The sequence below is a fragment of the Monodon monoceros genome, unplaced genomic scaffold, assembly GCF_005190385.1.
Source record: "Monodon monoceros isolate NGI ecotype Baffin Bay Population unplaced genomic scaffold, NGI_Narwhal_1 Super_Scaffold_22, whole genome shotgun sequence".
NCBI classification, from domain to species: domain Eukaryota; kingdom Metazoa; phylum Chordata; class Mammalia; order Artiodactyla; family Monodontidae; genus Monodon; species Monodon monoceros.
The window spans coordinates 67,136,209-67,148,869 of NW_021703779.1; the positions used below are offsets into that span (position 1 = coordinate 67,136,209).

The 12,661-nt window shown below is 33.8% G+C and overlaps 1 protein-coding gene across 5 annotated transcripts in view; it reads right to left on the bottom strand.

Moving 5' to 3' along the window:
* Positions 1 to 12,661, bottom strand: part of BRWD3 (bromodomain and WD repeat domain containing 3) — a 127,673-nt gene that overhangs the window by 37,490 nt on the left and 77,522 nt on the right. For 4 of the 5 annotated variants that reach the window (XM_029240647.1, XM_029240649.1, XM_029240648.1 and 1 more), the window contains 5 exons: positions 9,314 to 9,407; positions 7,165 to 7,314; positions 4,380 to 4,456; positions 3,621 to 3,789; positions 2,641 to 2,754 (listed from right to left, as the gene is read on the bottom strand). In XM_029240647.1, coding sequence (XP_029096480.1) covers positions 2,641 to 2,754; positions 3,621 to 3,789; positions 4,380 to 4,456; positions 7,165 to 7,314; positions 9,314 to 9,407 — 604 coding nt within the window. The remainder of the gene's footprint in view (positions 1 to 2,640; positions 2,755 to 3,620; positions 3,790 to 4,379; positions 4,457 to 7,164; positions 7,315 to 9,313; positions 9,408 to 12,661) is intronic. The other variant, XM_029240650.1, reaches the window with a different exon arrangement.

A 12,661-nucleotide genomic window follows, 5' to 3' on the forward strand; every position in this document is an offset into this window, starting at 1 on the left:
GCAGTGGTTGAGAGTCTGCCTGCCGATGCAGGGGACACGGGTTCGTGTCCCGGTCCGGGAGGATCCCACATGCCGCGGAGCGGCTGGGCCCATGAGCCATGGCCACTGGGCCTGCACGTCCAGAGCCTGTGCTCCACGACGGGAGAGGCCACAACAGTGAGAGGCCCGTGTACCGCAAAAAAAGAAAAAAAAAGAAAAACAGAGTGGATATATGTATATGTATAACTGACTCACTTTGCTGTACACCTGAAACTAACACAACATTGTAAATCAACTATACTCCAATAAAAATTTTTAAAAAAAGAAAAAAAAACTTATGTTTCCTATAATACTTTTAAAGGGGTGTTAGAGATAAATAGAAGAAAGTAATGTAAAAAATACCATACTATGGAGATTTTAAAAATACACTGACATATTCTACCAATCAACACTAAGTCAGAATTTCTAATAGTTAAAAATACAAGTAAAAATTTTTAAACGTTTAAATATTAGTATATAAACACAACTGTAGTGGTAAAAAAATGTCATTACCATGCTTACCAATAACATGATAAGCATGTTATTCAGATATCCTTTATTATATATTTATTCCTGTACTCAACAAATATTGATCAAATATATATGTACAAGGCACTGGGTGCTATGGTAAGACATCAAAATAAAATCCTTTCCCTCAAGGATATGGACAGATATGTAGATATATGAGTATGATACAAGGCAGAATGTAGAATGTATCATAAGAGAGAAATAATTTAGATGGGAAAGCACATGAAGAAGGAGTGGCAAGCAAATGGTAAGTAGGGATAACATGCAAAAGAAGTTGGCATTTAAGTTGAACCTTGAAAAATGAGCATTTTGAGAGGCAATGACCTGTGGGTAGGGGTATTCCAGGCAAAATAATGAAGGCTTAACACTTCAAAGTAAAAAGTAATGCTGTCATTAACAGATTGATTATATAAAAGTATGTTTCTGCCTTTATAGGTTCTTTAACAACATTCTTTAATTCACGTATTTCACTGTCTGATTCACTTATACACCTTTTCCATTACCTGAACAACTGTCATTACCTAATACACATTAGTCTTGAAGCATATAATTATGCACTAAGTTTAACAAAATAAAGGGAAAGGTAAATATGGTCCTATAAAATAGAGAGGAGTCTCAGATCATAGAGTATACAGATCCTTATTCTGTTCTAAGATTTTTTTTAAATATTTATTTGTTTATTTATTTATTTATCTTTGGCTGCATTGGGTCTTAGTTGCAGCACATGGGATCTTTTGCTGTGGCATGTGGGCTTCTCTCTAGTTGCAGTGCATGGGCTCTCTAGTTGTGGTGCACAGGCTCCAGAGCGCATGAGCTCTGTAGTTGTGGCACACGGGCTCTATAGTTGTGGCATGCGGGCTCCATAGTTGTGGCAAGCAGGCTTAGTTGCCCCTTAGCATGCAGGATCTTAGTTCCCTGACCAGGGATTGAACCTGCACTCCCTGCATTGGAAGGCAGATTCTTAACCACTGGACCACCAGGAAGTCCCCCTGTTCTAAGATTAATTCAAAATTATTTCTCTTAAGCCTCCATAAAAAAAGGCAATAAATACAAGAAATAGTGATTTTTGGATATACCCCTAAAAAAGCTCTTCTAAGTTTTTTCATACAGCATTCACCCAGAGCACGTTTTACTAAAATAACCAAACAAACGAGCATTGCTCAGAAGTCTGACACTTACAAGAAGACACACTTAGGAAAGGAAACATTTATAATAATATCAAAAGATATTATAATAATAAGTAATTGCTTAATTGTAAGGCTACTTGGTAGCTATCTCTGGTACAAAATATCTATAGAAGACAATTATAGAAAAGTTTGGTAAAATTTTTATTGGTTCCAAGACTTTTAGAACCATTTCCAAGGTTCTGCTCCTTCTTTATTACGATGATAATATTACATTCCTACTATGGGTCTTAAGTTGAAAACTGTGGGTAAGCATTTAATCATTCAAAAATGAATGATTAGTCAATATGTCAGAGACTATACAAGCCAACTAGGGCTCAAAATATAACAATGCTACCATAATTTTCATAAGAAAATCAAATAAAAATTTTTCACTGTATAGAATTTAAATCAATTTTTGACTGACCAATCATAAATATGGCTGTTATTCAATCATAGGTTCAGTAGGAAGGCCTTGTTTGTGAAATGACTTTCCCGTAAGCATTGAAAGGGGTGATCATCCTCTAGAATATTTTCTATCAGGTTGAGCATGGGCTTCTTTTAAAAAAACAAACAAAAAAAAAACAGTATTAGGACTTGATTAGGATTCAAAATACCACTCAATTCTACTATGTGGCAATTAAGATAAAAATAAAGACAATTATTTTCATGGCTTCACAAGCCAATCAATTTATCTCAATGTTCATTGAGCATCTACTATACTAAAGACTCTGTGTCAAGCCCTATAAAGGACACAAAAATTAGTAAGATTCAGTCACTGTCCACAATAAATATATAATTGAGCAGCACAGTTAAGATGGTGAACATATAACTATAATAGAATTGAGAATATGAATGGCCTAAGACTGATATTAAAGTGAGTACTCTTGAGGTTCCAAGAGAAAAACGTTATTTAACAGAAAACAATTACCTCGTCTCCCATCTGTGGGACAAACGGGGAACGTCGTGGTATGGTATCCAAGATCCACTGAGGGGCAAACCATTCTTCATTGGGCTCACCTGCCATAGAAACCAGTCCTCCTTTCTAAAATATAGTTCACAAACATATAAACTGTAAATATATGAACAATTGTAGAAAAAATAGCAGGTAGAAAATGTTAAAAACATCAGGTTATAATAAAACACAAAATATACAAACTTTAAACATTTTCTTTTACCAATTAATTATGCATAACTTTTGTACCAATAAAACAATCAAGTGAGTAACATGTTCAATTTTGGCTGACAGATAATATGACACTATATATTATCTAAAACCCACAAATTTTACTCTTCATGTCCCTAGTATATCAAAGGAATTCAAATACAAGTAACACAACTTTTTGCCAATTAAGTGATGACCATCAAGAAGATAATTCTGTCTACTAAAGCAAGAGGTTACAGAATGAATACAGAATCCATTTTTAAATTAATATTCAAGGAACTCTGTGGATTAAGTTTTTACATCATTCAAATGAAATTATAGTGGGAAATAAAACCCCATCATTGGGATGAAATAAAAACATAAAGAAATAGAAAAAGCCCTACATGATTTATCATATCCTTCCATTTTACAAGTCAAAAATATATAGAAATTTATGACTGGTGACATGACAAGAATAATCCTTTTATACTACAGTGGCTTATTTAAAAACTCTACTACATTTTAACAAACAACTGTCAAAATGTTTTTATTTAATGTTAACATAATAATGAAAATATTCTAGCCTCTACTTTTGACAACAGAAAAATTTCAAAAAATCTTTACATCTTTTATACAATTTTACTTAGTTTCTCAGATGGAATATTATTTTTAGATAAAAGTGAAGTGTTACTGTTAAATATTCAAGTATCAAAGGAAAAAACCAAAACCTCCCCCCAAAAAGAAAAACAACCTGTAAACTTACAAACCTTCTTTCTAGTCTGTTTAGGTTTCTTTTGCCGTTCTTCAAGTGACTTCAAATTCTCCTCCTCAGAGCTGCTGCATATTTTCCGTGTTGCCTGTCTCGTTTGCCTTTTTGGAGGTTGCAAATTTATTCCAGCATCTGCTGTCCAATCAGAATATTCACTTGATGAATCACTGTAAATAATACATAAGTTCAGAAAAGGAATAGTTTTGCCTCATGATTGAAAGATGATCATTTTGTAATCAAACAGCATTATAAATGACATGGTTTGATTTTGTTCTAACCAAAGATAAAAAAATATCAAATATAGAATTTTGATCATTACCTAAGTGATTTTAGTGAAATGCTTCTTGGATAAAGTATAATGCTTAGTTTCCCATAACAGGATTTAAAATTCAAAATTCCTGTCCAAATCACAAAAGCTTCTTTAAATAAAGATGTTCCTTATCCCTGGAAATGGTTAAATATAGTTGTTTTAAACCTGAAATAAATACACATAGCCTGCCAAGGTGTAGAATCTTGGATATACAAAGAATCTTATTTTACAGATGGAACTATTTTAGGGAACTAAAGTCCATGATGACATGCGCAAAAAGATATTGGTAGAGCTAGGATAAAACAACAGGTCTCTGGGCTTCCAACCCAGTACTCCTTCTACTATAAAATACTATTTTAACTCTGGCTTTACCAAATTCCTACAAGAACATAATTTCACATTAAAACTGTTAAATGATTTTGACCAAATCAAAACCATTAAATCTACCTGGAGGAACTTTCACTTTGCCATTCAATAACAGGATCCTCTATAGAAGCATCACTTGTGCCAACTGTTTCATCTTCCTGCAACAAAGAGCCAGCAATTGAGATATATTGTTATTATTAACTAGCATATTATTAATTAGCATATATTACCTGTTTTATAACACTTTTTGTAGTCCCCCCTCCAAAGAAAAGTTCTAGTTAAAATGTATGTAATCATTTTTCTATATATACTTGTAACTCATAACTAAGCCTACCAAGTATTTAAAAATTTCTAGCATCTACTATCTTACTGATATGACACACCTTTTCTTATTTCAAAGACACAATAGACTCCTTAAGAAATGCAAATATAACCCTCTTAAATTTTGTTAAAACCACTGTTTTCTTTTTTTAATTGAAGTATAGTTGATTTACAATGCTGTGTTAGTTTCATATATACAGCACAGTGATTTGGTTTTTGTTTGTTTTTCATTGGGGTACAGTTGCTTTACAATGTTGTGTTAGTTTCTGCTGTACAACAAAGTGAATCAACTATATGTATACATATAACCCCTCCCTCTTGATTCAGTTTTATATGTATATATATACATGAAAAAAATATATATGAATTTATATGAATATATATATTCTTTTTCAGATTCTTTTCCCTTATAGAAAGCCATTGTTTTAAAAAATACCTACACAAAAAGATAAAAATACCTATATGCCTCTACCAAGTTAATATAATTACTCTCCATAAAAAAGTTAATCATCTTTTTATTATGTAAGATCTCAAACGTATCAAAGTAGAGGAAATAGATAACATCCTTGTGTACACAATCTCCAGTTTAGACAATAACTCACTGCCTATCTTGTATATATACCCTTACCAACTGCCTCATACCTCAGGGATTATTGTGAAAAAAAAGCATTTCCACTATAAATATTTATTAAGATAAGGATTCTTTTTAAAAACATAACCACAACACAATTATTACATTAAAAAGATAACAATTCTTTTCTTTTTCTTTTTTAATAACAGCCTATTGAGATAGAACTCACATACCATAAACTTCACCACTTCAGAGTATACATATAGAGTTCAATGGTTTTTAGTATATTCAGAGCTGTTCAATCATCACCACTAATATTAGAACACTTTCATCACCCCAAAAGAATCCCTAAACCCATTAGCAAGGACCCCTCACTCCCCACTACCTCAAGCCCCTGGCAGCCACCAATCTACTTTTGGTCTTGGTACTCTTGTCAAAGTACCACATCCTTTGAACAAAAAAATCTGTACCAAGTAATCTTTGTTTTTCTTCTCTCTTCTTCTTTTTCATGTATTTTTAATTTTCTTAACCATCTTAAATTGCTACGTTGCCCTGAATTCCTCCTTGCCTATCTGTCTTAGTGACACTCATGCAACAGGACTCTATAATCCATCTACATTCAATGTATTTTTGTTTTAATTCTTTAAAGCACATGGCTCAGAGGCAATAGTTGTTTTTTTTTAATTTTTATTGGAGTATAGTTGCTTTACAATGTTGTGCTAGCCTCTACTGTACAGCAAAGTGAACCAGCCATACACACACACACATCCCCTCCCCTCTGGATTTCCTTCCCATCCAGGTCACCACAGAGCACTGAGTAGAGTTCCCCATGCTATACAGTAGGTCCTCATTAGCCATCTATTCCATACATATCAATAGTGTTTATATGTCAATCCCAATCTCCCAATTCATCCCACCCCCCTTCCCCCTTGTTATCCATACATTTGTTCACTATGTCTGTCTCTATTTCTGCTTTGTAAATAAGATTGTCTACACCAATTTTTTCAGATTCCACATATATGTGTTAATATACAATATTTGTTTTTCTCTTTCTGACTTACTTCACTCTGTACGATAGTCTTGAATACGTGATCATTCTTTTCAGATCAAGATTTTCATGGGTGGGGGGAGAGAGAAGGAGGGATATCATTGATAAGAGTTAAAGAATTGTGAATGGTGGGAGAAGAATGAGGGTACCATACATTATCAATGCATAATCAAACCCTCATTATTCACTTAAATACTATAGTTATTAAGAGAACAAAAGGAAAGGACTGGAGAAGAGAGGAACATGAGGAAAAGAACTGCTATAGTCTTTATTTCATTACCATGAAAAAGGTAGGTCTGAAAATAATCATCACTCAGTAATCTCCATGACTGGTAAAGTCAACAATAACAGAAAACATGTATATTATGATTACACAGTCAACAAGTTCTGGAGCTGTATAACTAGTTATCACAGTTAATATTCCACTTCTTTCCATTTCTAGGCAGATTTGCTCTCACTCTCTTTTCTTACTGTCCCAAAGCCAAACTTTTCCTGGCATGTTTGATACCCTCAACCAAGATAATATCTTGGGTACAAATAAGAGAAGATATCTAAAGGAGTTCAACATAATGCTCGAATTTGCCTATTAAATGCCTTATTAATAAATAATACTCATAAGAACATCATTAAAATAATTTTCTATTAAGTTGACCCTTAAAAGTAAACCCAAAGTTTATCAAATTGTTATTTCTTTCGTGATATGTCAATTTTCAGCCTTTCATAGAAAAAAAGAACTTTGAAAAGGAATCTAGGTATCAGATATGCCTTAACTTCTTTGTGATTTTACAAGGTTTCGGATATTGACCTCCTTGATAGTCTCATGTTATTAAACCTAGTTGAAAAATTTAAAAAAAAGTAAACCCAAAGTGATGACACTAACTGGGAAACAAAAAATTACATTGAGTAAATAATAGCAGATATCTAACCTCTGAGGAGCTATCTGAGTCTTCCTGTACACCTGAATTTTGACATGATGCTTGTGAATTATGCTCTATGTTGGATCGTGTTTGGTAAGTATGCTGACGTTTGCGTTGTGTCCTTCGTAAAGACCGCCCACAGCTAGGCGGATAATCATTCTATAAAACAGAAGGAAAATAAATTTTAAAAAATGAAAGCCTCAGTGAATATACACAAAAGAACACATATAAAGAGAATCAATTGGGCTTGATTTGGAGTGAGGGTGGAGGTAAGAGATAGGAATAAATTCCCTAAAAGAAAACCCAAGATATATTTTTATACTATGTTTTTACATAAAAAAATATACTTCTTTTTTTTTTTTTCCGGTACACGGGCCTCTCACTGTTGTGGCCTCTCCCGTTGTGGAGCACAGGCTCCGGATGCACAGGCTCAGCGGCCATGGCTTACGGGCCCAGCCGCTCCGCGGCATGTGGGGTCTTCCCAGACCGGGGCACGAACCTGTGTCCCCTGCATCGGCAGATGGACTCTCAATCACTGCGCTACCAGGGAAGCCCCAAAATATACTTCATTTTTATATATTTAACCCACTTCCATTAATACTGATTACTTTCTGTATTTTGAAAACTTTGTGATCAAACTAAAGACAGTGCTGAAATTCTAAGCTGCAAGAATCTGCCCACTCAGAATTTACATATAACATATTATCTACAATTTATTACAAGATGAAGCAAGATATCTATATCATATGTATGTGTATATATAATTCTTAATATAACATGTATTTCTTTAGTTCTATAAAAAACTACATTTAGTAAACGAGTCAAAATAAAAATTTATTTTTTAATAACAAAAATGTAAAGTAAAAACTGTTTTATTCTACCCTTTACAAGTATAAAATATTATTACTGATACACCATATGTCAAAACTATAACCCTAATATGTCATCAGGAGTATACAAGCTTAAAGGTCTTCTAAATCAGTATCAAGGGCCAGTTTCTTATCTTACATGTAAATGTTTCTCATTTTCAATATAAATAAAAATGTTTACAGATCCAACTACCCTGTTTATTAGTCTCAGACAAGTCTGATGTTTGACAAATCAGCTTAGCAGGAAAAAAGAATATAAATCATGGATGTGAGTCATTCAAAATCTCTAAGAAAATAATCTTATCAGAGAACATCATATAAGCTAATAAAATCTGAATAGAAATTAAGAAAGTGGGTATCAAAATGATCTAAGAATATTTAGAGATATTCATATAATAATTACCTGAAATTGTATTTATCAATACTGAAAAGACACTTAAAATTCAGTACCCATTGCTTATATTTCCTTAATAAGATTAAAATCAACCTAGGCTTTCCAATTTACCATACTCTTCAGGAGTTATAGTTGTTAGTTCCGGGAACAAAACTATATTCTTATGTCACTAGTTTGTTCAACCTCAGAGTACTAGTAAAGGGGCTTAACATGCACCTAATGGAGTACAGGGATCTTATTTCCTGATTAGCAGTTTCTACTGGGAATATGAATCTTCCTAATGTATATAGAACAGATTTTGCTCCTGTCTAATTAGGTAGGCCAGGAGTAAGCCTAGGGCAGGGGTCAGCAAACTTTTTCTGTAAAGGGGCAGAGTACAAATATTTTGGCTTTGCAGGTCATATGATCTCTGTGGCAACTACTCAACTCCATATAGCATGAAAGCAATCATAGACAATATATAAATGAATAGGTATGGCTGTGCTCCAATAAAACTTTATTAATAGGAATAGGCAGTAGACCAGATTTAGTCCATGGGCAGTTTGCCAATCTCTGGCCTAGGGTATCTGAACATTTGTTTTACATTGTGATTAGTGATACAGCATTAATTTTAAAGCTCTACTTTAACCATATGGAAATGGTATTTTAATACAAATGTCTTATACCTACAATGACCACATATCCTAGATTTGGGGGGATAGTTCTAACTTTGTGTAATTTTATCCTTATTAATAATAACCATATATCTCCATTTGGGGTTTTAAAAAAATAGTTTCCCTATATACAGACACCTATCGAAATAATCCCTTAATACATAACTTCCACCTTTCAAAAACCTGGTATCTGCAAATATTTACAGATAGTGTATTGCAAAGTACTGTAAAGCTAAACTTACCCTTTGGGTAGCATAAGATGGGTTTTTCTTCTTTTCGACTGTATAAAGACTGATTTCTATGTCACCTTTAGCAGTTCGACATTCTTCCTGAACCCTAATAACAAAACAAAGGTCAAAGTAACAGAAAATCATCAAAGAGCAAACCAATGGTTTATTTATTATTAGAGAAATGCAAATCAAAACTACAATGAGGAATCACCTCACACCAGTTAGAATGGGCATCGTCAGAAAATCTACAAACAACAAATGCTGGAGAGGGTGTGGAGAAAAGGGAACCCTCTTGCACTGTTGGTGGGAATGTAAATTGATACAGTCACTATGGAGAACACTATGGAGGTTCCTTAATAAAATAAAAATAGAATTACCATATGATCCAGCAATCCCACTACTGGGCATATACCCAGAGAAAACCATAATTCAAAAAGACACATGCACTCCAATGTTCATTGCAGCACTATTTACAATATCCAGGTCATGGAAGCAACCTAAATGCCCATCGACAGACGAATGGATAAAGAAGATGTGGTACATATATACAATGGAATATTATTCAGCTATAAAAAGGAATGAAATTGGGTCATTTGTTGAGACATGGATGGATCTAGAGACTGTCATACAGAGTGAAATAAGTCAGAAAGAGAAAAACAAATATCGTATATTAACGCATATATGTGGAACCTAGAAAAATGGTACAGATGAACTGGTTTTCAGGGCAGAAATTGAGACACAGATGTAGAGAACAAACGTATGGACACCAAAGGGGGAAAGCGGCGGGGGTGGTGGGGGTGGGGGTGTGATGAATTGGGAGATTGGGATTGACATGTATACAGTGATGTGTATAAAACTGATGACTAATAAGAACTTCCTGTATAAAAAAATAAATAAAATTCAAAAATTCAAAATAAATAGATAACAAAAACACTTTTAAATATAAAATTGGACATTTAAATCATTTTAGGTATGTAACTCAGTGGTATTAATGACATTTACAATGTTGTGTAACCATCATCACTATTTCTAAAACTTTTTCATCACTCCAAACATAAACTTTGTAACCATTAAGCAATAACTCTTTATTTCTCCTTTCACCAGCCCCTGCTAACCTCTAATCTACTTTATGTCTCTATGAATTTGCCTACTCTAGATATTTCATGTAAGTGGAATTATACACTATCTGCCCTTTTGTGTCTGGCTGATTTCACTAAGCATTATGTTTTCCATGTTTATCCATGTTATGGCAAGTATCAGAAGTTTTTATGGCTGAATTATATTCCAGTGTATGTATATATCACACTTTATTTATCCATTCATCTGTTGACAGACACTTGGATTGTTTCTACAATTCAGCTATTATGAAATAATGCTACAATAAACATTGGCATACAAGTATCTGAGTCCCTGTTTTCAATTCTACTTCTAACGTTTTGAACAGAGAATTATTTCATATTGTTCTACTGCCAGGGGGTAGCATTCAGTTCATATATTAGCTATGTCTCCCTTTTCTTATTACTGCTAAAGAAAGAAAAGGTGAAACCAAATTAATTTTGCTACTTGTTGGCTCAGCTGGTAAAAAGGTTTTGCTAGAAGATATCATGATTTGAATGGATTTTCTATGTTCTCTGTCAATGTTCTTTCTGTTTTCCAAATCTATTTCTAGTTGCTGTGCATCATCTGGAGTCAATATTACAGTAAATGTTAAGGTTTACAAATAAGGATAGGGATTCTAAGTTTGAAATTCATCCTAATGAAATCCTTTCATCCAAAGAAGTCTACTTAAATGATATTTCTAAATATATGCTAAGCACTGGGTCTACTACATACCTATACTGCACTCCCAAACTGCTCCAATTCTGAGTTTCCTCAGAACAACTGTTGAATATTGGGTCCATGTATCACTGACATATTTAATCACATATGGCCTCATGTTCTTACTTAATAGTATTTTTTCATATCTTCTAACCTAGACTATAAATTCAAAGAAGACAGAGATTATGTTTTTTCATTTTTCAGTATTCCCCAAAACATTTACCACAAAGCTAAGCAAATTTAAGATAATCTTTAAATAGTTGTTATGGAATGAACTAATGAAATAATGTGGAAAAACTAAAGCATGGATCAGCTAAATTAAAGAAAAATACCTTAGTTATTAGCTTAACATAGTACATTTTATTTTTTTAACATCTTTATTGGAGTATAATTGCTTTACAACGGTGTGTTGGTTTCTGCTTTATAACAAAGTGAATCAGCTATATGTATACATATATCACCATATCTCCTCCCTCTGGTGTCTCCCTCCCACCCTCCCTATCCCACCCCTCTAGGTGGTCACAAAGCACAAGCTGATCTCCCTGTGCTATGCGGCTGCTTCCCACTAGCTATCTATTTTACATTTGGTACTGTATATAAGTCGATGCCACTCTCTCACTTCGTCCCAGCTTACCCTTCTCCCTCCCCATGTCAAGTCCATTCTCTACATCTGTGTCTTTATTCCTGTCTTGGCCCTAGGTTCTTCAGAACCATTTTTGGTTTTTTATTAGATTCCATATATATGTGTTAACATATGGTATTTGTTTTTCTCTTTCTGACTTACTTCACTCTGTGTGACAGACTCTAGGTCCATCCACCTCACTACAAATAACTCAATTTTGTTTCTTTTTATGGCTGAGTAATATTCCATTGTATATATGTGCCACATCTTCTTCATCCATTCATCTGTCGATGGACACTTAGGTTGCTTCCATGTCCTTGGCTACTGTAAATAGTGCTGCAATGAACATTTCGGTACATGACCCTTTTTGAATTATGGTTTTCTCAGGGTATATGCCCAGTAGTGGGATTGCTGGGTCGTACGGTAGCTTTATTTTTAGTTTTTTAAGGAAACTCTATACTGTTCTCAATAGTGGCTGTATCAATTTACATTCCCACCAACAGTGCAAGAGGGTTCCCTTTTCTCCACACTCTCTCCAGCATTTATTGTTTGTAGATTTTTTGATGATGGCCATTCTAACTGGTGGGAGATGATACCTCACTGAAGTTTTGATTTGCATTTCTCTACCTCACTGAAGTTTTGATTTGCATTTCTCTAATGATTAGTGATGTTGAGCATTCTTTCATGTGTTTCTTGGCAATCTGTATATCTTCTTTGGGCAAATGTCTATTTAGGTCTTCTGACCATTTTTGGATTGGGTTGTTTGTTTTTTTGATATTCAGCTGCATGAGCTGCTTGTAAATTTTGGAGATTAATCCTTTGTCAGTTCCATCATTTGCAAATATTTTCTCCCATTCTGAGGGTTGTCTTTTCAACTTGTTTATGGTTTCCTTTGCTGTGCAAAAGCTTTTAAGTTTCAT